Source organism: Gobio gobio (genome assembly GCF_949357685.1).
Source record: "Gobio gobio genome assembly, chromosome: 10".
In the NCBI taxonomy this organism is placed as follows: domain Eukaryota; kingdom Metazoa; phylum Chordata; class Actinopteri; order Cypriniformes; family Gobionidae; genus Gobio; species Gobio gobio.
In genome coordinates this window covers 30663480-30690111 of record NC_137116.1, presented here as the reverse complement: position 1 = coordinate 30690111, position 26632 = coordinate 30663480, and the positions used below count along the sequence as shown (strand labels likewise).

Genomic DNA, 26632 nt, shown 5'->3' with positions numbered 1-26632 from the left:
ATTGCCAGTTAGAGAAGCGTGATTAGTCACTCCAGAGAACATGTCTCCACTGCTCTAGAGTCCAGTGGCGGCGTGTTTTATACCACTGCATCCAACACTTTGCATTGCACTTGGTGATGAAAGGTTTTGGTGCAGCTGCTTGGCCATGTAAACCCATTCCATGAAGCTCTCTACGCACTGTTCTTGAGCTAATGTGAAGGCCACATGAAGTTTGGAGGTCTGAAGTGATTGACTCTCCAGAAAGATGGCGACCCCGCTCAGTGATTTTGCGTGGCCTACCACTTCATGGCTCAGTTGCTGTTTTTCCCAATTGCTTCCACTTTGTTATAATACCACTAACAGTTGACCGTGGAATATTTATTAGTGAGGAAATTTTAGAAATAGACTTATTGCACAGGTGGCAACCTCTCACGGTACCACGCTTGAATTCACGGAGCTCTGGAGAGCGACTCATTCTTTCACAAATGTTTGTAGAAGCAGTCTGCATGCCTAGGTGCTTGATTTTATACACCTTTGGCCATGGAAGTGATTGGAACATGTGAATTCAGTGATTTGGAGGGGTGTCCCAATCCCAAAAGTGTATGTGAACAAACCCCTCTGTAAAACTTTAAAAATAAATATTTCAGCACAGTCTGTGTCATTGCTATCTATTGGAATTTTCTTGTTCAATGCAGGTGGATTGTTTTCATTTTCTATTCATACATCAACAACTAAAATGTATTTGTTTTAGTTAGTTTTGTATTGCAGTTTTATTTTATTTTAGTTTAAATTTGTTTAGTTCAACATTTGGTGCTGATACACCAAAGGAACAGAAGCCTGATCATTCACAAGTCTGAAAGGGTCATGCTTATTATATGCAAATTACAGAAGTGGCATCGAATGTGGATTTCACTTTAGTCCACAGATACCATGAAGCATCCCAACGCTTAATCCGTGGCTGTGCTAGAAGATGTGGGTAGATGAACAGTTATCTGTAATTCTCGGCAATGTAGCAGAAATAGCCACATAGTGTGAACAGCTGATATGTCAGAATATTGTATTTCAAAGAAAACCATTCATTCGATTAGCTACACGTTAATGTCTTTTACAGACTCAGACGATTTGGTCTTGTAATGTTAACATGGCCTTTGGTAGTAATGTGCATTTAGCAATGACTGATAGGATCATTGAACACATATGCATAACCAAATAATCGCTGGAGCGTTAATGGCGACAAATCATATGAACACTCCCTCGAACGATTGAAAATAAATAATCATGCAAGGACACGCATTACTAGAACAGAACACACTGTTCCTGTTGTTGCTTTTAAATAAGTGACGCGTAGTTCAAGTGCTCAATCTGGGAATCATCTGTACAGCAGGTTTCCCTGCTGATTTTTGACTTTGAAGCTGTATGAAAGCACTTTGAAGGAGAGATCAGAGATATAAGTTAACTAAGGATATGAAGCAGCATTTATGAGGATTTTTAAGAAGACTGATTTGTTCTTGTTTGTCATGGATGTGCTATGTTTAGCATTAATGCTCTGCTGCACCCGATGAATGCGAACAGTCATAGAGTCAAGACTGCAGAGGATGGACATAAATCTCTTCATTGCTCTGTGTTTTTGTGTGGAGGCACGTCTGCGGAGGTGTCTATGTGGGTGTGTGTTTATGTGAAATAGAAATACAGATAATGTAGGCAAAAAGGCATCTCTTCCCTCTTGTTGACTGCTTCATGTTTAGGATCAATGAATCGCGACAGGAATTACTTTTTCACACTGGCTCGCAAACCAATAGTGCTGTCAATTATGTGTATTAATATTTATAATTAAATTAATAAATGTCAGGATTTTACAAATCATAAATTATTGTAAAAATTAATACATATTGGGTTGCATTATGTGATCATAGTGTAAATAGCTGGATATATATACATAGTAGCTATACGTTTACATGGACACCTTTTGCTTCAATCTGAATAAATTAATTCCAATTGATGAATCTGAATGTAGTGTTTACATAAACACTAAATAAAGTGATCGAGTTGATGTAAATGTTTATATGTCACAAGCTTCTGGTCGGATTTAATCTTTTGACATGCGCACACTGCATGGATATAAGTGTTCTTATTGAATTCAGAAGTTTAAAAAATGTCAAATAAATTAAACTGAAAACGAATGTGCATTTATTTTTAAAATAGTAATTCAAATATCAATAAGTAAATAAAGTAATGAGTTACTTGTTACATCAAAAAAGTAATCTGATTATGTAATATGTGTAAAACCCCCAACACTATATTCACATATGATTTCCTCTGCATTCACATTTTCCATTTTTATCAATTCGCTTATCTTGAATGACAGATCGCTGTTTGGATTGGCGTTATTAAATATGAATGTCACAGTCAGCTTAATCCAGTACTTCAACTGTACCGGGCCGACTAACAATAAGCCTTCCTCCCCATCCGTCTCCACAACCCCCATCTGTCCTCGCCTCATGGCTTGAATCCATTGCAGTGGAAATTGGCCTCACATCATCTCTCATTGGCCGCGCTGCGATCGGAGATATGAGGGATGGCTTTGTCTGTGCAGAGGAATACATGATGAACTTGGTAATGAATGACACTGCGGGCTCATACAGGGCTTGACTATTTAAAGCCACAGTTGGCGGCCCCCACGACCACACTGATTCAACACTGTTTGGGTCAATATCCTCAATAGCCTTATTCACTGTCTGTATCCCCTCCCTTTAAATGTCACTAGGTCAGTGACTTGGGGTCTTGGCAGGGAGCATCTGAAATGTGTGTACATTGTGTTAGGGGGACATGAGATTGAATCCTGGCTTGCAACATTTTCTGATCTTTTTTCTTCCTCTCATTTCCTGTCCTTTCTCCGGGGCTTAATTTGTGCCGGAACAAGCCAGATCTAGATTTTAGTTGATACCACTGGATGCCTCAGAAGGAAATTTAAGCAATGACTTACACATATGTTTTATGAAAAATTAAGTATAATTATAATAAATGTTGTCAATAATTTGCAATATACCCATAAAAATGGGTATAAAAGGGATAGTTCACCCAAAAATGTATATTGCGTCATCTTTTGTCATACAGTTTGCAAAGTACAGTATAGTGCTTATATGTGTAATACACAGCTGCAAATAAATAAATAATATATTGATTTAATATAAAAAGTTTAACCATGTAAAGCCAGACTTATAAAATAATAGGGAGAAAAAAACAAGGAAGACAATTTAAATGAACTGTTTACTGAACCATTAGACAAAATACTTGTGTACATTACGATCAAGTGTACACACAATCGATACATTACGTTGTAACTTGTGACATATGTATTTTTTCTTGCGTATTTGTATTTGATACATCCGGCTTTTATGGCCCATATACAGTATGATATAGTGAGAATATAGATCTCATACTCAAGGAGAAAAAAACCCACCTCAACTTTACTCATACCGTGCAAAAATATGCAAGTTGGTGCAATTGATGATATTTATATGGCCAATGGCTTGTAATGTAATTCAATGAGATCGTTATAACAGTATAGCAAACTACTTAGACAAAATGCATATTAATAACAGTTGTCACTCCATGGTCAGGTTTCACAGAAAGGGCTTAGATTAAGCCTGGATTAGGCCTTAGTTCAATTAGGACATTTAAGTAGCTTTTATAAACGCGCCTTGGAAAAAAACATTGCTGGTGTGCATCTTGAGACAAAACAATGCCACAGACATATTTTCAGATACTGTATAAGATTTAACGTTTCTCAAAAGCCTGATGTATAATATTAGATACTTTCATTTTAACATGATTTTGTTTAAAAATGATGAATGGATGATAGGGTTAATGGCATTTCATGTTTCCCCTCTCTTTTTTATGTAGTCTGTATTCCTGCTTTCATAAAGCATGTTTAGCTTGAGTAACTTCCCCTAACCATGCCCTATTTATGTCAATATGACACAACAAATTAATTCATTTGTTTTTTAGCCCAAATCCTAGTTCTAGTATTATTCATGTTATGTAATAGTTTCAGCAGTGGAATAACTGAGCTTTTTAGCAAAACTCCTTCTTCGTTTGGAGTTGTATTTTGAGCAGAGTGAAAGTTCATGGCATATTTAATTTTTCAGAGGCTGAATAAGCAGCATGACTCCTGATATAATTTGTTTATTAAGTTCTAATGTTCACATATGCCTAAAGGCTACTTGACTTATCTAGAGTTTGTCTATGAAGTATTTGATGATTTTTTAATTTTTATGATTTTATTAAATACAAATCCACCTGACTTTAAAGAACTTAAAGGGGACATTACACACACAGGCCCTGTCCCAAATGGTACACTTCATGTGCACTTTCGGTCTTGTGGACTTACAATGGTCGCTGTGTGCGCGTGTCCGTTAAGTCCATGAGACTGTAGGGCAGGGGTCTCCACACTCGGTCCTGGAGGGCCGCTGTCCTGCAGAGTTTAGCTCCAACCTCAAATAAACACACCCAAACTAGCTAATCAGTGTCTTACAAGGCCCTAGTTAGACACTGATTAGCTGGTTCAGGTGTGTTTAATTGGGGTTGGAGCTAAACTCTGCAGGATAGCGGCCCTCCAGGACCGAGTGTGGAGACCCCTGCTGTAGGGTGTCCCATTTGTCATTTTAGGTCTCAGAATGGTGCTCGCGAGCGTCCCCTTTGAGGTTGATATGCGCCCTCGACGGGCACCTCTGCCGAGCCCGCACTGGTGCGAGCTACGCAGTGGACTTCTTCCCGGCAGTCAAAGCAGCATTACGTCATGAAAGTGCGGACTCAGAGGAAGACCGTGAGGGTTTAGGGTGCCATTTGGGACAGGGCCACAGTTTCTGCCAATCTCATGAAAATCTTGAGTACCTACAGTATAGAGTAGTATTGCATCCTTCATATCTCAGAACAGTCTTTGCATCCACTGTTTCCTTAATGCTGGGTTATTTGGGAAGCCGAACAAGGTTATCTTTCCCTCAAAACCAAAAACACACTTCTTTAGTGACATTGTTGATTTCGTGGTCTAAAAACAAAATGACAGTGCTGCCGAACGAAGCTCGTTGATGGGCGTGCTCTTGCTCTCGCTCTGGTTGATGTGTGCACGCGCTCAGCCAGGAGAAGCGCCCATACAAGCAATTCCGCCCTTTATGACGAAAATACAGGGCCATACTAGAAAAAAACTTTCCGAAACAAATCCTAAACTAAAGGAGTGTACATGGCACAGAAATACACAGAAATGGTTTTGGCCATGTTTAGCATGAGAATCCAACTCTTTATGTTAATAAGTCAGAATAAGCATTTAAAGTGCCATAAACCTTAACGGCACCTTATATTTTTATTGTTGTTTCGTGTGGACACTATAATGTTATCTTTCTTGGTGTGAGCAGAACTTTAATATGAGGCCATATCAACATAATTATATTTGTGAAGGTATAAACGGAATTGTATATGGTAGTTTCATTGAGATCACATTTCTCTTATTGTTATGTTTGTTTTATACTGTCATTTTTGTGATTAATGTTACTATTATTATCCTCAGGTGTAGTACATAGATGATGGCTTTTTAATTGATTTTTAAGTAGGCGAATGGCTGTGAATTGCAGGCCAAATGGTCTAAAAAATTGTCATACAGTCCTGTTAAAGGGGGGGAAAAACGTTTTATCCAGCTAAGATGGCTGGTCTTAACTGATTTGAACTGGTCTAGCTGGTTTTCAGCTCATTTAGCTGATCAGTCAGCTGGACTCCCAGCCTGACAAAATAACAAGTACCCTAAACCCCTCTAAAACCTGTAAACCAGAGCAGTCTGACAAGCATAGCTTTGCTCAAGTCGTTCTGTCAGATCAGATGTTTCAGTATCTCCAGCTGTGATGCATTCAGAGGTCTGTTTTAGGATGATTGTTGTTGTAGCTTGTACTCTTTACAGTTGTGATTGGGAACATTTCAAGCCTGCCATTTTCATTTCATATTCGAATCTGCATCTATTGTGACACTACACTGCTGACGGCCGTGACAAGCTAAATCTGAGACTGGTTGTGATTTTCTTTCTTTTTTCTCAGAATGAAGAATGTAGTTTAAGAATATCCATCTAGCACTCTGGGCGTCCATTTGCACTGTATCTGAAGCAGTTGCTTGAGTGTTTGAGTTTTTTCTCCCAAATACATGCAAAAAAAATGTTTAGCCCTGATTTATAGTACAGGAATGTTGTTTTTCTGTTTTGATGGGGACTGGTTGGAGGCCAAATATAGGAGCAGTCAAGACTGGTTTTGAGCATACAGTCCAGGCAAATAAAGACTGACAGGGTTTGCTATCGATCCTTCCACAATAGGAGCCGGGTCATGGTTCTGCTGGAGAAGTATGGATCTGACAGGCTTTCGTGCAGTAGGATGTGGTGTGTTTTCCAAATACGGGTAACATGCCAAATGAGCAGTCTGTCCCACTGCTGAGTTTATTTATCTTTGCACAGTAATGCCAGATGTGAGAGAAAAGCTTAGATATGCATGTGTTGCAGCAACTGAGGTAAGTGAATAACAGAGATATCAACACATTTTCAAAGTCAATTTTCTGTGTTGACCCTTGGCATTACAAGACACTCTAAAATGCAACGACTCACAAAAAAAGTGCGTAGTGCAGCTTGATGTATGCTGCCTGCATAAGGAGCTGTTCACTAAGAATGTGTTCTTGTGTTTATAAAGGTGAGATGCAGCACCAAGGACGTAACCATGTCTTGAACATTGAAATAGAACAGTGACCAAAATTATAGGTCTAATTCTAGTTGGGAAATAATAATTTTGGGACTATTTGCAAATAATATTTGCATTAATTAGCATCAAATACATTATTATTAGTCCTGAGATTCTTCACATTAGTGAATAAATGTATAGATTAGCCATTAACATTTGTATTTCCTGCTGGTCTGGTGGTAGAATTTTTGTTAACCATCTCAAAGGGTCCGGGTTCTAATCCACCCTATAGTTTTTTTCTTCTTCATTAAAATCAAAGATGTTCATCAATGATTGTATATTAAGAGCAAGGACACGTTTGTGTGTATTTTGTTTTGTGATTTCACCAGAAAGAATAGAGTCTCCGCAATGGCATTAAGCGATAGATTGACTTGCTCGTCTGTGTGAAGACTGTGCACGAGCCAAAAGAGAACATAAACCCCACCTACTTTGATTTGATTGGCCATCTCAATAATTTTGACATTGATGAAGTAAATTTTCATCAATAAATAAATAAACACATTTTTCCATATACATGATTTTATTGTCAATAAATCAATATATGTTAAGGACAACATTAACATATTCAAAGGATTACCATGAAGGAAAAAAAACTTGACAGAAAAAAACACAGAAGCAACTTTTTAACTGTTAGACCGCTGAGGCAGATCAGACTAAACATTTAATTTAAAAAAAATTTGTCATCCTAACATATAGAGTGCTGCATAATGAAGTGCAGGAGAGCAGCATCAATAATATCAAATATTGTGGGGGACAATTTGGCCATTTCTAATTATTGGGCGGAAATTGGCTATAAATGATCCGCCACCTGCAGCATCCTCACATGTGACACTACTACTAGCCGGACTCCTTCTTTATGTATACAGACGTGACGTAATGACGCAAAGACGAGCGGCGAAATGCTCAAATTTTCTGTGGAAAGCTACCAGTACCACTCAAATTATAAGGAGAAAGTTTTGAATACTGGCTGGTTATGTACTTTGTTAAAAATATATAATGGATAATTTTTTACCAAAAAAAGTTACAGACTGCAGCTTTATGGTAAACTAAAATATAATTTAATCTAATTTCTATTTAAACTTGTATTTCATGTAATTAAATATATTTGCAATTGCATATTTGTAATGATGAAGTTGCAATGTAGTACATTAATAATATATTACTTTTACATGCCTTACCGAATAACACACTACAGTTCAAACACCAAAATAAGTATACTACGAAAAACTTTTAAAACAATTATTTAAAATTTTCATTTTAAACTATAATTTGGCAAACTGCACTTTTTAAAGGTGTACTCAAGAGTTAAGAAACCCTCTTTAAGTACACTTAAGTGTCCTCTCATTTCATTAGTATTATATTATCTAAACAAAAATTAAAATTACTTTTAAGATTTAAAGTACACAAGTGCACATTCAATATAATTAAGTGCTTCTTTTTCATAAGGGGAGACTAAAAGCAATGAAAATACAGAGCAGTTGACAAAGATGTCTGTGTTACGTAAGTTTACATAGAAAAATAAAAAGCTGTGCAGTAGCTGAGCTAATAGAATATGATGACAAACAAATATGAATACATAATATGGAATAAATATTTTTTTTCAGAATTGAACATATAAGGCTTTTCAGTATTGAACATATACAACTATATAATCAACTTGCGTATTCCACTGATTTATATTTCTACTAAGCTCATCACAGTGCATTCTGCTGAAATATGGAAAGATTTCTTGACCTGGCCAAGTGGAATGGCTTTATGTGGAGTGATAGGGAAGCAAGATGTCCAAATTGGATGTAGCCAGTCACATTAGTCTGAGTGTGGTGTATGGTTAGGTAATGGATTGCAGGTAGCAGGGCGCCAAGCCAGTGACTGACTGCATTGGCTAGAAACAGTGTTATGAATATGATTCTGGCAGCAACTTTCAGAGCAGAAACTCAAGTAAAGATGTAATGTGAAAATAATTGGAGGTTATTAAGTCAAACAAAGTCAAGGGTTTTGGATGCACTTGATGGATTGTGTAGTATACAGTTTTGTTGGCAATGAATGAGTTGCATTAACCCACTCGTAGAATAATAAAAGCCTGGACAAGGAGCTGAATTAAAATGGTGTCATTGAAGGACCTGGCTGTATTTCTGTTGTGTAAGCAACATAATTCCGCAGTTGTCATAATGTGCTCTACAAAACCAGGTCACCTGTAATAATGCAGGGGTTTTACATACCTGGAGGCTGCTACTGTGTACCTTTAACTAAAACGATAAGACATTTGCTATGTCCCAATTTGCCTGCTTATAATACACCCTAAAAGTTTGTACTCATTGTGTGAAGAAAAAGTAGATACTTTTGAGTGTGTAGCAGAAGAGTAAGCATACTATCACATCTTACTTGCTAATAAAATCATTCTTCCAACTATATTTGGAGGGAAAACAAGTAGCACGTTGATCTGCAAATGTTTTTTGCATAATGACGCATTAATTGGTTTATGGCCAAACATATCTGCTATAAATATATGATATAATATAAATGTATATCTTCTATATATAAAGTTCACAGTGTTGTTGCAGATTGAATATATAACAGATGTCTCTAAGGGTTAGTTCACCAGAAAAAAAAAAGAAAAAATCCCATAATTTACTCACCTTCAAGCTATCCTAGATGTATATGACTTTCTTCTTTCAGCCAAACACAACCAGAGTTATATTAAACATATCCTGACTCTTCCAAGCTTTATAATCGGAGTGAATGGGATTTACCAGAGATTTTGAAGGCCAAAAAACCGCATTCATCCATTATAAAAGTAATCCACGTGGATCCAAGGGGTTAATAAAGGCCTTCTGAAGCAAAGCAATGCATTTTTGTAAGAAAAATATCCATAATTATAACTTTATTAAGTATAACAGACGTATGTGAGTTTAGTTCTGGCCGAAGAGTTAACTTTTTTATAGTTGACTATAGAGTGATCTTTATTATAATTTATTATAATTTTAACAATATAATTGGAATTATACATTTAACTATGCAGCATGATTTTTTCATTGACTAAAACTTGACTAAAAACAAGGTTGACTAAATATGATAAAAACTAAAATGTAACTATGTTTTTTTAATGTAACTCCAATTGTTTGGCTGAAAGAAGAAAGTCATATACACCTAGGATGGCTTGAGGGTGAGTAAATTATGGGATAATTTTCGTTTTTGGTTGAACTATACCTTTAACCATCAGTCTCATGCGCATCTGCCATGTTTGTAGTTCTTTTTATTTGTGTTTGTAGTTCTGAACCGAATCCTTCTCCAAAGTGCAATGGGTTGTGGGCAATATTAGCCGTCAGAATGATCCACACTTCGAAAATCTACCAGAAATAGTAGACCATCTGGAGACTTTTGGCATACTCAACATACTATGCTTTGGGACACACTTATTGTGTGATATTACGTGATACTTCTTGCATAGTATGTCTTATGCTGCGTTCACACCAAACGCGAATAGAGAGTCTGGAGCGAGTGATTTCAATGTTAAGTCAATGTAAAGACGCGTTGATGCGAGTCTGGAGGTCCTGCAGTGTGATAGACGCGATTCGCGTGGTGCGATGGACGCGATTCCGCCTCATTCGCGCGTCCAGTTCGCGCGAATCAACCGTCTTACATGATACGTGCGAGTAATTTTATTTGGTGCTTTTTGTGAATTTGCGCGTTTGAAGCGAATTCGCGTCTGCCTTTGGTGCACCGCGTTAACCAATCAGGAGCCTGCTTGCTGCTGTCACGTGGTAAAATGACGTGATGAGAAACCCAGCTTAATTTAAAAATACTAATGTTATTGTGTCACAAAAGTTTTTAGTTTTAAGACTTTTTCTGGTGAGAATGTAGTTATTTAAAAAACCTCAAGTCTGTGGTTTATTTATAAAGAGAGCGCCTATTTAAAAAAAAAAATTGAGATCCAGGCGATCACCGGGCGCTCAGCGTTCATTACCCCGGCGAGAGCAGCCTTTCCTCGGCCAGTTCTTCTGACATTTGCCGCTGGCTCGGATGCCTCTGTAGTGGTTAAACATGAGATAGAATTCGTCTTGTGTAGATCTAACGGGCAATCTTTGGTGTCATGAATCTATAATTTGTTGTCTGCCAAATCGTTTTGACTGAGGGCAAAGAGAAGTTTCATAACTTTATTTTTTAGGATATTTAAATATACATGCAGTGAAGATAATGTATGTAGTGCGCAGTGTTGGGGGTAACGAGTTACAAAATAACGTATTACAGTAACGATATTACTTTTTTGGGTAACGAAGTAAAGTAACGCATTACACTAAAAATATTGGTAACTACACTACTTTACTAGACTATAGGAACGTGCTTTCCTGCGTTACTCAAGCCGTGTTTGCCTGTGAGTAAAGATCTGATATGTTTAAGTGCTGCGTGCACCGTTGCCATAGAGCAGTGTTTCCCAACCGAGGTGCCGTCTGACAAGAGCAGGGGTGCCGTGTAAAAGTCCTTCAAATTCTCTCTTTGTAAACTTTGTTCAATTCATGCGAGTGCTGCCGTATGTTTGAATAAGACCACTCATTTTCGCCGTCATCACAAATGAGAAGTCACGCGCGCTGTGAGAAGATTTTGTGTCTGTGCACTCATCCGAAAGCGCGCACACGTCTCACAGTGTGCAAATATTGAGTTCTCTTTCAAGTTTTGCTCTTGAACGGACAAACTCACACAAAAACTATGTTAACATGCCCATCATGATGAGTATCTTAGCAGACATATTCTGTATATGCCTTAAAACGACGACATATTTCTCCTGGAGCGCCGTGAACGTGCGTCTATTTAGCTTCAAACGCACAATTTATACGCACGTCCAATTCGCTGAATAGATTCAAAATGTTCAAGCATCCAACTAGACGCGGTAGACACGATTTTGACGCTCTATTTGCGTTTGGTGTGAACGCAGCATTAGAAGGCAGCATTAAACTTAATTTGATGACGTTGCTTATCTTTCATCAAGCAACCTCAAATCGCAATTTCAATATGCTGTTTGAAATCAACATGTAGCATGTAGCTAATCTAACATCATGATATTCTATATATTTACCTATAAAATGTGTTAAAATTAAAGCTATTTATTGACTCCCACCTCGTCTGCCATCTTGGATTTATAGTTTCACTGTCAGTTCAGGCCCTTTTACATAACTATAATAATAACTATCATCCACACCAACGGATTATAACCTGCTGTTTATTATAAGGCAGCGTTTTATTATTATAGGCTAAGTATAAAGAAAAAAAAAGTATTGTCTTTGTACTAAATGATACATTATATTTACACTAAGTGTGAACAGAAAATACTGCAATTGTCACAGTGTAAATAGCATTTATCGCTTTGCACTACGTGTAAATAGTTGCTACTTATTGTTCTTGGTTTAGATGAGCCTTTACAATGCATTTTGGGATTTTTACCACAAAGGGTATTTGTGATTATACCTTAAAATGTTGAATTCTAAAATTCTAAATTAGATATCTTCCATAGGCAACATAATTTAGATGACTAGAACAGCCTTTGTGTTGGGAGCGTTCCAATAATGACTTAAAATGCCTCTGTAGGCAGCTCACTAGGTTTTGGAACAGAGCGCATGTGATGACAGAGGCAGGTGATTTGTTGTAAATAAAGAATAATGGAGTGAGAGTAGACAAACCATGAAAAATACCTCTGCCATCGTGGAGATCAACAGTGGTTGACCAGAACAGACATCTCCAGAACAATGGAACATTTAAGAATCATTCTTCATTACTTAAGAGGGGATTACCTAAATTATTTAACTAGAACCTCTGTTTAGGGATACAGCTGTGTGAAAATGCCACAACAGATGAGGAAGAAAATCTATAAAAGACACAAAAGGCATAGGAGGCATTTGGGCATCAAATCATTTGGCTTGTTCAGCTCAGAAGCTCTTTCATGCATAGATGTGAAGCTGGGTCGATGCGACACATCAAAATGTTTGAAGTCTCCACTCTGTTGTTTTTCCTCAACTGCATCTGATTTGTCTGAGAGATTTGGATAGGCTCTCAGAGGGAGAAAGCAAAGAACAGATCGATTTTAACACCGGCACCCTGACCCACTTCTCTGCACTAATATAACCCTGACTATGATGAGCATGATATTTGCAAGGACTTCAGATGGAGAGAGAAAATATTAAGTTAACTAATGTGTTAGTGGACTGGATGTATTTGGTGATAGAGCAAAACACTTTTTTTGTGGCTTTTAACTCTTTCCCCACCAGCATTTTTTTTTTTTTTAAGTGGCCAGACACCGCCAGCATTTTTGGTAATTTTCACAAAAAATTCATGACCCCCAGAGTATTTTGTTGTATTAATATGAACATGCAATATATCAAAAGAAAGAACACAGCCTCTGCTTTTAAACAAACAGCTTTTTTCTTAATTTTTTATCAGCACCTGAATGTGGGTAGTTTCAATATAAAAGCAACATTGTGAGCAAATACTTTTTTTTTCAAAGACTACGTCTGGATCAGATTCAGAACGATGATCAAAACACAGATGGAGTAGATCAAGTCCACAACACCCCCAAAGCTTCAAAGTCCTAACCACTTCCTGGGTCGACATTTCCTTTGATTTATATGCTGTTAAATGTTGATGAGATGCTTTGGCTTCACTTTTCAAGACTCATGTGGCAGGTGCACATGAAAAATAATCGCATTTGCTCATTTAATCATTCGTTTCTGCTTCTTCTTTCCTGTGTTTTGATCTGGAGCAAGTGTGCCACACTAGTCCTGAAAAGTGATGCCAAAGCATCTCAATCGCCCCCAGGTGGCTGGATGCAGTATAGGTCATAAACCCCACCCTCACCATGAAATGTAATGGGACATTTACAAACTAAACAATCAAATTACACTTCAAATACATTTTTTCCAAAGATGATTTCTGTCATTTGAGGCAGTTTTTATCTGCTGATTCAAGTGTTCGTTCTTTAAAAAAGTTTGGTTTTAGTTAGTTATTTGAGGTGTGACGTTATGATTGACAGCTGAGATTGACAGCTTCTCAGAGCAAAGTAGTCACTGAGGCACTAACGGACATTTTTTGGGGAAGCTTTAACTTTAATCTCTACATTTCCATAACTGTGTATTTCACAAAAAGTTGATTAGGCGGGACCTTGATATCGTGGCTCCACTTTGCGCTCACTACTGCGCAGACTCTGGCTCCAAGTTGCTACTGCGCAGATTCTAGATCCAAGATGTCAGCGCGATATTTGAACACTGGCGGCTTCACTTACGCCAACGGAAGAGAATGAAGGTGCGTTGTCCATCTTAATTTACAGTCTATGATCTGGAGGTACTGTACTCGTTCAGGAGATTCATAATAGCGGCCCCTATCGCATAACAGTGATAACATGGAAAGCCGTAAAAACTTGTCAATGGCAGGGAGGCGTTTTCTCATAAAAGACGAGATAACTCATCAATGGCGGGGAAAGAGTTAATATAAGTTTTGTGACTTTTAATTTAATGTGTCATCATTCATTCAAACAATTATTTTTGTAATCATTTTATGAAAGAAGTGACTGGCTGTATCTAAAATCACATACTTGCCTTCTATATAGTGTAATTGCAAAAAAACTGTGTGAAAAAAACAGTAGGCAAAAAAATCTTGGATGACTTCCGGTGAGATTCTAAAGTGCGCATACAATGGACACTTTGCTACTCCATGAAGCCACGGGAGAGGATTTGCGAATGGCAGTGAAGCGATGCATGTTGGTAGGTCACATGACAATGTGATGAATGTAGTATGAATCTGAATTACATTCATACTCATTCACTCAATGTAATTGTTAATGGTCGCTAAGTAATTACTAAGAAGTAGCTGTTCAAAGTGCATGTGATTTTGTTCGCAGCGCCTTATTTACGAGTGAGAGACCAGTTTCATTGCTCAGAGATGTGCAACAGTTGATTTTATTGTTGTTTTGAAATATTTTCATGCTATTTCCCTTGTAATCGTGCTATGGACAAAAACATCTGAAACATCCCCCGAAATATCTTCTTTTGTGCAGGAGAACGAAACAGTCCATACAAATGTATGCGTCAGTACAACCTATTGAACAGACTTGTAAGTCTATCGCTCATTGCCTCTTTTTCGTTTTTGTGTTAAATTAAACATGATGTCTATTTTAGAACAGAATCTTAAGCGCACAATCATCTGGACTGCAAATGCAGCAGTCTCCTTTTAAGTAAAAAATATTTCAAGTTTACTATATACTGAGGAGAAATGTTTCTCTCTGGGTTGGATCAATAAATCTGAACATGGCCCCCTCGCTGTTGGAAGATGAATCTAACGTAATAAGGCCCAGTAATGGGCCTCAACATCGATAAGTCTGAAATTCAATAGAGATTGGACCATTTCAATTGCTTTCTTGGCGAAAGGTGCAGAGCCCTTTTGTTTTTCAGTGTCAATCATTAGTCTCAAAGTGGCTCAGTACTTTGTCCTTCAAGCCAGCATCAGGATAGCTCTTTCATTCTCAAGTATAGGGTGACTCCATCATTTGTCAATTGAGAGGCATAGATTCTGGTGGCCCATGTGCAATGAAAACAGATTTTAATCTTTAGTCGCAAAGCAACTTCAAAATGTTTGAAGAAAACCTGGCCTCTGTGGCATCAGATTATGGCTTTTCTTCTCACTGTTAGTACCATTTGACCCCATAAGGGATAGACATGCAGTCTGTTCAATAGGTTGTGTACCTTTGTTTTGATTGTTTCTGATTGTTTTGTCTGCCCCTCACAGCCTCGTTTTATGCTTCATGCTAAATTAAATATGCTGTCTGACTATGGGTCTATGGTCCATCAAAAGTAAAGCAAATTAACCCATACATATTCTTGACATTTCTGATGACCCAGAAATATCTGATGATAAATAGTCACAAAGTACCACTGTACACTTTGAATCCTAAGATAAATGCTAACTGCCTGTCTGGTTCAGTGCCGTCTAGAATTCTGGATAAATTGAAAATCACGTTTTTTTTTTTCATTTCAAATAGAGATCTCGGTGTTCCCACAATTCTGAACAGACAACTAAACAAAATGTAGCATTTAATTTACTAGATACTCTGACAAAAGTTGAATTGCTTTAGTCTAATTGAAATGTTTAATTAATTTGAATTATTTAAAAAAAAATTTTTTTTGAATGAACGATTCAATGACTTACTCATAAATAACGTACTTCACTTGTTTCATTACTGAATGAATCAGTGCTTTTAACCAAATCTCTTGAATGAAGGATTCAATGACAAATGACAAAAAGTTGCTTTCAAAAGGTTATTTGCTCTATTTTTATCACTTCCGTAGACATCAGCATTTACTGTATATCTGAACTATAAACTTTTATCCTAGTACTAATATGATAATGTGATCATTTGTACCATGGAAATAACGATACTGTGTGGTGGAAAAGATTATTTGTGAAGCTGTTACATAGCTATAGCTAGTCTAACTGCTTTCTCTGGGTCAGCGGCAGCGCAAATGAAGATTTTAATGTTCCAGTGTAATTTTGTCAAAGGTTTATTTGACATAGCCGAATCGTTGTCATTTAGGAATGAGATTGTGTAGGTGTTTGAATCAAGATCGCGATCTTCTAACGATTAATCATGCAGCTCTAGTGCCGTCCATAGCAAAGAGAGGCATTGTTTAAAAGATATGAATTCCCCACAGGTCTGAAGAGCATCGGACTGAGATTCATTACCACACAATCTGACTTTTAAGATATATATATATTATTCATTACCACATATATATGTGGTAATGAATTTCAGTCCAATGCTTTTTGTGTGTGTAAATGAAAAAAAACTGTTAGCGGTGCTCATTTGGGGTTCCCATTCAGTCGGTCACGTTCGACGTACGTCGGACGTACCGACGAATTGGGATCACTTCTGGGAGCCCCTATCAGCTTCGAGCTATCTAGAACCGGCCAATGAACAATTGGCGTGCGAGATTTGCATCTCGCGCTCCGCCCCGCGCCGCGGGTATAAACAGGAAGCGAGAGCGAATGCACGCTGTCATTCACTTCGGAGCCACACAGGTGTATGAAGGACTCACTCTCTTCATTCAAGACGAGTATTTTTCGCTGCTATCAGCAAGACTGTCTACAGACACCGGAAAGCCAGAGGAGGACGCGTGTTGGAGAAACGGCACCTTTCAGTGGGATCGCGCTGAACTCATCGAGCTGCCTCTGAGTGCAGAAAAACTGCTGTTATCACAGCAACCTGTTGGTCTGGGTAGAGCGTTTTCCTGCTGAGTACAGGCACGGGCTGCACTAACAATCCCGTGCGCTGTCGCGTTTCCCCCTGAGTGCTTCAGCACAGAGCGTTTTCCTCACAAAAGAGCTTCACGGGTGACGTGCCGTCTTTTTCAAGATGTCTTACCACTCGTGCGTTTCTGGATGCGGTTGTTTCCTGTCCTGACGGCCACGATCCATCTCGCATAAACATGTTGAGACTGTGTCGTGGGTGATCCATGTTCTCCCAGGGGAACGGGATCACGTCGACGCGCTGGTCATCTCACCTTCCGCGTGAGGGTTTGAGTGTTCAGCGCGCCGTGTGCCGTCTGGCTGCCGGGTGACAGCGCGGGTTGCCACGGCAACTCTGCGCGCGTCACTCGGCGCCTCCGATGCGCGGTCGAGACTATGATGCCTCAAACGGGGTTGAGTCCCTTCGCTTATACCCCGATCTAGTCTCTTTTCTGGTGCACCAGAGGGGGGACTATTTTGGCTGATAAGCCTGGGTGGCCTGAGGATTACAGTGAGGCTTCCCCGCCGCGTACATCTCTGTGGGCCCCTCACTCCTCTATCGCATCGCAAGCATGTTGAGACTGTGTTCGTGGGTGGTCTATGCTCTCTCACGAGAGCATGGCCACGTCGGCGCGCTGTTCCTCTTGCCTTTTTCATAAGGGCTTGAGTGTTCAGCGCGCCGTGTGCCGTCTCACGGCCACGCCCACTGTCTCACGTGTCTGCTGGTAGCTTACAGATGGGATTGCTGGTCCTTGAAAGGGGACCTAGCATTTCATTTGGGGCTCTAGCAGAGGACAGATGTCAATCGCTGCATCGGAGAGAGGGCTGTTATGTGTTGAAAATGAAGATGATGCTGAGATTCCCACCGTAATAGTGGGCGCTCGTGCTGAATCAGATTCATACTTGACAGCCATGCTTTCCCGGATGGCTGAGGCATAGTGCAACGCGTAAATCGCCTTGCCTGCCCCTTGCCTTTTTTCGGATGTGCATTGGAAGGCTTTGGCATTGTGGAACTATTGGTGCCAAAATATGGAACACCAATAGGGCCATAATCTGTATAAAGTTTTCCTCTCTCTCACTACCCTCATCGGTGGGGTGGCAGTGCCACTGGCAGGCCACCTCCGCCCTGCTTAGTGCACAAGGGTAGTTCTGAGCTGAGGTTGAGCTGCGCACAGCGCTGGCCCTTGGCTAGACGATGTCCACCCTGGTCCAGAAGCTCAATTGACCCGGATTTGGTCTGGAACTGTTCTTCCCCGGAGGAGGGCCGGGTGGAAAACTATTAGTAATTCTGTTCCGCCACTGATGTTAAAAACAGCCAGTGGTACCAAAAAAAAAAAAAAAAAAAAAAAAAAAAAAGAGCAGTTCCAATACCTCTGGGTCTCGGGAGTTCAGGAATGGCAGCGTATGACGCTACAGAGCCTCGCCGCTTTCATTCCCCTCCCCACAAGAGGGCGAGAATGGCAGTGTGTGTGACGCTACAAAGCCTCGCCACTCTCATTCCCCTCTTCTCAGCGGTGCGTGGACAACAGTGCGTGACGCTATGCCTCGCCACTCTTGTTCCCCGCTGAGGAAGGAGGTGAGGCAGACCGTGTGCAACGCCACAAAGCCTTGCCACGCTCAGCCCCTCCTTCATTTGGGAGCGCGCTTGGCGGTGGTCGACGCTCCCATGCCTCGCCACCCTCAGACGCCTCTCCCTTCGCCAGCAGGGGGCGCCGGCTGTGGGAACGCACTCAAGCGGCCTCCCCACACTCGCACGCCCCCTCCGCGGACGCAGGTAAGTGTTGCACAGCACACTCAGATCCCACTTCGGGCCGCTCCATGCCGTCCGAGTCGGATCCCTGCATTCCGCGTCGCTGCCCCGCTGCGGGTACGTCTGTGGTTAATCCCCTTGCTCGGTGTCTGGAAGCCTGGCTAGAGCTTCCCAGCCCGTCTCGGGGCCGTACCATCAGACTCGGCTATGCGATTCAGTTCGCCAGGCGTCCCCCTAAGTTTGGGGGCGTTCACTTTCCAGTAGCGAAGGAGAACGCCCCCGTGCTCCGGGCGGAGATCGCAGTCCTACTGGCGAAGGACGCGATGGAGCCGGTCCCTCCAGCCGATATGAGGTCCGGGTTCTACAGCCCGTACTTCATTGTACCCAAGAAAGGCGGCGGGTTATGGCCGGTCTTGGACCTGCGGTTCTTGAACCGGTCCCTTCACAGGCTGCCGTTCAGAATGCTAACGCAGAAGCACATCTTCAGGTGCGTCCGTCCCCAAGATTGGTTTGCAGCGATCGACCTGAAGGACGCGTACTTTCATTCTCGTTTCCCCTCGACCGGCCCTTTCTGCGCTTCGCGTTCGAGGGACGGGTATGTCAGTACCGCGTCTTACCCTTCGGCCTGTCCCTCTCGCCCCGCGTCTTTACGAAGGTTGCGGAGGCGGCCATTGCTCCCATGAGAGAGCATGGTGTTCGCATCCTCAACTACCTCGACGACTGGCTGATTCTTGCCCAGTCGCGAGGGCAGTTGTGCGAACACAGGGACAAGGTGCTCAGTCACCTCAGCCAGTTGGGACTTCGGGTCAACTGGGAGAAGAGCAAACTCTGCCCCACGCAGAGGATCTCTTTTCTCGGTATGGAGATAGACTCGGTCGCCATGACTGCGCGCCTCACCGAGGAGCGCGTCCAGTCGGTGTTGAACTGCCTGAATTCGTTCAAAGGCAGGACAGCGGTTCCACTGAAACATTTTCAGAGGCTCCTGGGGCATATGGCATCCGCAGCTGCAGTAACGCCGCTCGGATTGCTTCATATGAGACCGCTTCAACGCTGGCTACTCGATCGAGTCCCGAGATGGGCGTGGCACAGCGGTTCCCTCCGCGTCCAAGTGACTCCGAGGTGCCGCCAAACCTTCGGCCCGTGGTCGGACCCCTTGTTTCTCCAGGCGGGAATCCCCCTAGAACAAGTGTCCAGGCACTCCGTTGTCTCCACGGATGCCTCATCCACGGGTTGGGGTGCCACGTACAACGGGCTTGCAGCTTCGGGCCTGTGGACGGGGCCTCAGCTGCAATGGCATATCAATTGCCTCGAGTTGTTAGCAGTTCGTCTTGCACTCAGCCGCTTCAAAGTGCCGCTCGGAGGCAAGCGCGTTCTGGTCCGGACGGACAACACTGCGGCCGTAGCGTACATCAACAAACAGGGTGGTCTACGCTCCCGTCGCATGTCGCAACTCGCCCGCCATCTCCTCTTATGGAGTCAGAAGCATCTGAGGTCGCTTCGTGCTATTCACATTCCGGGCCTGCTCAATCGTGCGGCCGACGAGCTGTCACGTCAGCAGGTACGTCCGCGAGAATGGCGACTCCATCCCCAGGCGGTCCAGCTAATCTGGAGTCGTTTCGGGGCCGCACAGGTAGACCTGTTTGCCTCCCCAGAGACGACCCACTGTCAGTGGTTTTATTCCTTGACCGAGGGGACCCTCTGGTCGGATGCCCTGGCCCACAGCTGGCCCCGGGAAGAACGCAAGTATGCGTTTCCCCCAGTGAGCCTTCTTGCGCAGACACTGTGCAAAGTCAGGGAGGACGAGGAGCAGGTCCTGTTGGTCGCTCCGTATTGGCCCAACCGGACTTGGTTCCTGGAACTAGTGCTCCTTGCGACAGCACCTCCCTGGCCCATTCCTCTGAGGCAGGACCTCCTGACTCAGAGACGGGGCACCCTGGCACCCGCGTCCAGACCTCTGGAAACTCCATGTCTGGTCCCTGGACGGGACGCGGAGGTTCTAGGTGACCTACCGCGAGCGGTAGTTGACACCATCACTTCCGCTAGAGCCCGCTCTACGAGGCGCCTCTATGCGTTGAAGTGGAACCTGTTCGTCGATTGGTGCTCTTCTCGCCGAGAAGACCCCCGAAGATGTTCGATCGCATCTGTGCTTACCTTTCTACAGGATGGGTTGGAGCGAAGGCTGTCTCCCTCCACCCTCAAGGTCTATGTCGCCGCTAATCATGAGCTCGTAGATGGGAAATCTCTAGGTAAGCACGATCTGATCGTCAGGTTCCTTAGGGGAGCGAGGAGATTAAATCCGCCTCGTCCTCCCTCTATACCCTCTTGGGACTTAGCTCTGGTGCTTACTGCACTACAGAGAGAACCCTTTGAGCCTCTGCAGTCAGCTGAGTTAAAAATCCTGTCGTTAAAGACTATACTCCTGATTGCGTTGGCCTCCATCAAGAGGGTAGGGGACCTGCAGGCATTTTCGGTCGACGAATCGTGCCTGGAATTCGGGCCCGGTAACTCTCATGTGATCATGAGACCCCGGCCTGGATACGTGCCCAAGGTTCCCGCTACTCCCTTCCGGGACCAAGTGGTGAGCCTGCAAGCGCTGCCTTCGGAGGAGGCAGACCCAGCCCTAGCTTTTCTCTGTCCCGTCCGTGCTCTCCGGACTTACGTGGACAGAACGCAAAGCTTCAGGACCTCAGAGCAGCTCTTCGTCTGTTACGGAGGACAGCAGAAGGGAAAGGCTGTCTCCAAGCAGAGGATGGCCCACTGGATAGTGGATGCCATCGTCTTGGCTTATCAGTCCCAAGACGTGCCCTGCCCGCTCGGGTTAAGAGCCCACTCCACTAGGGGTGTTGCCTCTTCCTGGGCGCTGGCTCGTGGCGCCTCGCTGACAGATATTGTAGAGCTGCGGGCTGGGCGACACCTAACACGTTCGCTAGATTCTATAGCCTCCGTGTAGAGCCGGTTTCTTCCTGCGTGCTCACTTCCCATAGTCAGTAACACCGAAGTGCCCGTTCTAGTGTCGGCTTGCTGCGCCATTCCCTCCCCTATGGTAGACGGATGCGTGCGCTTATTCTGCTCCAGTCGAGTTCCCCGGATCGGCGAACCCTGTTGAGTCCTCCGCAACCCGCGGCAGTCAGACGTGGCGGAGCGTTCGACGCCAGGTCTAACACTCGTATGCATTGGTGGAACTTGTGTTAGGCTGGGTTCCGTATGTAGTGACCCCCACGGCGGTCCCATATGTGTATTCTTCCACGGTACGGCTCCCTACGGCGAGCCCGTGTCTTTCCCTCGGCAGAGTTCCTCGCCGTCCCAGGTACGTGTTGTTCCCCCTCCACGAATTGGCCGGGGCCACCCCTGGGACTTCCGTATGTTGTGCTGCCCACGGCCAGCCCATACGTGTATTCTCCACATGTTAACTCCCTCTGGGCATGATGTGGCTTCCGCAGCTGCCTTCACAGGCACGCTTTCCCAGCGTTATCCAATACAGTCAGCTGAGTGGGTCTTGCGGAACAGCAGCTTTGACTCTCCCTGCGTGAACCTACCCGCCCGCATCAGATCGGGGTCTGTGGGGCTCATCGCTGGGCGCTGGAAGTGGTAGTAACTATGGCGTTTTCCATAGGGGATCCCAATTCGTCGGTACGTCCGACGTACGTCGAACGTGACCGACTGAATGGGAACGTCTCGGTTACGTATGGTAACCCTCGTTCCCTGAAGGAGGGAACGGAGACGTACGTCCCGTCGCCACAGTTGCTGTACCATCACTGCAGGTCGAGCCACTACGTGTGGCTCCTCAGTGAAAAACAGCGTGCATTCGCTCTCGCTTCCTGTTTATACCCGCGGCGCGGGGCGGAGCGCGAGATGCAAATCTCGCACGCCAATTGTTCATTGGCCGGTTCTAGATAGCTCGAAGCTGATAGGGGCTCCCAGAAGTGATCCCAATTCGTCGGTACGTCCGACGTACGTCTCCGTTCCCTCCTTCAGGGAACGAGGGTTACCATACGTAACCGAGACGTTCTCTCTGAGAATAGAGAATCTAAAAGGACCTTTCTAACCCTTCGAAGGCAGACAGGCTGTAATTTGAGCAGTGAGTGGTCCGCTCAGGTATAATAGAGGAGTCCTGGCGAGAACTGAAATGTGCTTTATCTTGATGCCAGAGCACTTTCTGCCCAAACAATCCTAGACAGCCTTTTCTAAACTTCAAGTGAACAGTAAATTATAGCAGTTATATTGTCCTCACCTGAAAGGCAAAACCTGCCGCTAAAATCTGGGTCTATCTTGTCTCGTTCTCCCCTCTCTGCCATGAAAACAACTGTTTGGTAGGTCCTTGCATCTCCTCTAATAAGATACATTTCAGTTGCCAGCTCCCTTAAGACATATAAAAACACAAAACAACCCTATCCTTTTGGTTTAAACACATTAGCAGACTGAGTACTTCATTTGACCAATAAGGAAGATGGAGAAAAGGCTGTCTAAAATTAGAAGGGAAAAAAAGAAAAGGAAAAAAACTCATTATAATGAAACAAAAAGGAAGAGCGCAATGTGCTCGGAGATTACAACTAATACCGTAAGAGAGAGTGAACAAATAAGACGTAGAACAAATAAGACAAGCATTATTTGCTTCATTAGCTGGTTAATGCAGCAGAAAGAGAAGGAGGCCCAGTTTTAGAGTCTTTCGTCCTTGGATAAAGTGGTAGCTGTAGGTGAGGGAATAAGAGATATTACTATTGATTGAGTCAATAGTAATTCAATTCCTGATCACATGGGGTGTCCATCACTTGTCACTATGACCATGGAGGATGAAGCTGAAGAACATGAAACAAGAGGAAATGGCAGGAAAGTAATCACCAATATAAAAATAAACCCACATAAGTTGGCAAAACTCAAAGATTTTTTAAGTTTAAGTAAGCAGAACTTGCAGATTTTTATTTTGTACTCATACATTTGAATTGCTCTTAACTTCAAATGTTTGAGTAAGCTAATTCATACATTTAAATGTACATTTAAATGAACAACTTAAATATTTTATTATTGGAAACTTGACTAGCTAATTCAATAAATTGCAAATTGGTAACAGCATTAGTACAGCACTTGCTGAATAAGTATAGCAATATAGAACAATTAACATATATCTGTTCTCAAACTAAGCTCATACTCCACTCGTCTACCATGATGGTAAATCATGTGGTAACCCCCCCCCCAAAAAAAAATCATAAAACTCAAAACAACGAAACAATTCTGATTATTTGAAAATGTGTCAATTTTGTGAACTCAAAAGAAAGTTGTAAATACTCAAAAAAGTTAATTTGATTGAACTAATTTGTTTAATTTGAGTTGGCTCTACTCAAGCCAATTAATGAATTGTTTCCGAGGGAGGCTATGTCTCTTTTGCCTCCCTTGAGCTCATTGTTTTCTCATTGAGAAAATATCAAATGTAACTGTGAATGTATTCACATTGGACTGAAGATAAAACAAACACTGAGAGGGAACTTTGCCTCTGCATTTCCACACGCCGTTGCTGAGCAATGAGTTTCAACTTACAAGTTCATTCACAACAGACTGTAGGACTGTTTTTGTTTTGTTTAGTTTTTTCTCAGGGCAAAGAGTAATCCTTGATTTTTCACAGAAACACAAAGAATAATTTATGTATGATTGGAGCTTTTGCATTATTTATAAGTACTGTAAATGCTTTGGAATAAACTTTGCTTTTGCCAAACTTTTGGTGGTTTTGCAAAACAAAAAACATGATACATGCATTACAGAATATAAAACATATTGCCTGTTCGTCATATTGTGCAATAGTTAAGAAAGTAAGAACAGGGAGCTTGGAAAGTTTTATGACTTACAACCTCTATTCTTTCAACTATTAATATCATGTTTGGAACCCAACTGGTACATCAATATTTTTTGCACCTCTCCATTTGATTCCAGCAGCGTGAACAGATGTAATTAGACATGTAAATCACAGCAGGGTCTTTAGCGGTATGCTAATTAAAAGGTGAATTTACAAAGAAGGGAGGGTGAATGAATTAAATACACTCTGGATGCTGCTGGGACTGTATCTAGTACTACATTCCACAGAGACCCACTTCTAAGTGTACTTTCTGTCTGACTCAAACTTTAGAGTGCTCTAAAGGGCACTTGAACAACCGTGTTTGCCAAGTGGCTTTTAAAGGGAAAGATTTTAATACTTGATATAATGTCTGAAAAATACAAAAATGATGATAGGGATGAAAGCCAACTTTTGTAATCAGGTTTAATAGTAGGGTTCTTCTATGGAGCTACCTTAATATGAATGGTTCAATTGCAAGGCTTATAAATCATATGTATATATGCATCTGTCGATATGAACTCTTTTTCACATCTTCTGAAAGAGGACAGAATCTCTGTATTAAAACACAGGTGAAAAAGATGCAGAAACAAGCAATAGCATATTTAAGCAGATGCATGTGTAAAATAACGCGATCATCAGCATATAAATCAAAATTGCCTAACATTACCGAATGAAATGTCGACTCAGGACAAGCTATAAGGCTGTGAAGCTTTGGGGGTGTTGATGGACTCGATCTAGTCCATCTATGTTTTGATCATCGTTCTGAATCCGATCTGGATTATAGTCTTTGATAAAAACTTGATTTTCTCAGCTTTTTGCTATTTTTTTTTTTTTTTATGAAATTTACTCACATTCAAGTGAAATAGGCTCTGTTCTTTCTTTTGATTATATTACATGTTCAGATATTCATACAAAAAATTACAAAATATTACAAAAATGTTTTGTAATATTCAAAGTAGAGTGGCTGCCTTTTTTAACGCTGGCTGGGAAAGAGTTAATATATCTGTATATATATCATTTTTGAGGTCATTAATCTGACTAAATACAATAAAATCAACCTAAAATCAGTTGTTCATAAGTGTTTTGGATGCTGTCAATATGTTAATAATGTATGCGTTAGTATCTATGCAAATGTATGAAAATATATGTGTGCTGGAACCAACAACTACTAATGAGATCATGCACAGCTCTGTTATAGACTGTTCAAAATAAGATAACCAATCAAACAGTAAGGAAATGACTATAAATGAAAAGGACAGAGGACTATGTGTGTGGTTGGACTGGTGATGTTTGTGGGTGTCAAGAAACGGCCACTGTGTCTGTTCACTTCTTGGGCCACTGCTCCCAGATCTCCTGTAAACTTGTCCGACAATGTTCCAAACAAAATCTCTGCAACAACAAATTGCTCACACAAACAGAGAATGAAAGGCTAAGATATAGGGAGATGACTATAAGAAGACATTTCAAGTGTTTGTGGAAGCTCTTATGCTCAGAGAGGATGTCCTGTCTGCTGCCTGACCCCCAGGATGCCTCTGAACCACAAACATGCTGTGGTCACGGTCAGCAACGATGACTAACTAATGGACAAGAGAGAGAAAGAATGAAAGACAGCAAAAGAAAGAGAGATGGTCATGATTTCCCCTTATCTTGAAGAAAAAGCAGTGATGTGTAAAGCTGAAGATGCCTCTAAACATGCACAGACTCAAAATATGTCCTTTGTGTATTGCAGCTGGCCTCTTCAGGCATAAACACACATGCACAAACTTTCCCCAATGTTTCACCCCTAGGCAAAACTATAGACTGACTGCATTTCATTTTTCCATGTAGTTTCATGTTTGGCTTGTTGCTGTTGTGTTTTTCTGCCTAGGTCACGACTGGCTGATTTCCACACAAACTGTCAGATGACCCCTCACTCCATCAGCAGCTGCCTCAACGATGACTACCAGGCCTGTCTTGCGTCTTACATCAGACTCATCGGTGAGCTAAAGAATGTTTTTCATAATTCTGTTTGCTATATATAAATAAACGCAGTGAATTTTCATAGGCTATTTT

At 41.9% G+C, this 26632-nt stretch overlaps 1 protein-coding gene across 3 annotated transcripts in view; it reads left to right on the top strand.

Moving 5' to 3' along the window:
• The window catches only part of gfra2a (GDNF family receptor alpha 2a), a 119478-nt gene that overhangs the window by 69506 nt on the left and 23340 nt on the right, over window positions 1–26632 (top strand). For all 3 annotated transcript variants that reach the window (XM_079827058.1, XM_079827057.1, XM_079827056.1), the window contains exon 5: window positions 26448–26557. In XM_079827058.1, coding sequence (XP_079683184.1) covers window positions 26448–26557 — 110 coding nt within the window. The remainder of the gene's footprint in view (window positions 1–26447; window positions 26558–26632) is intronic.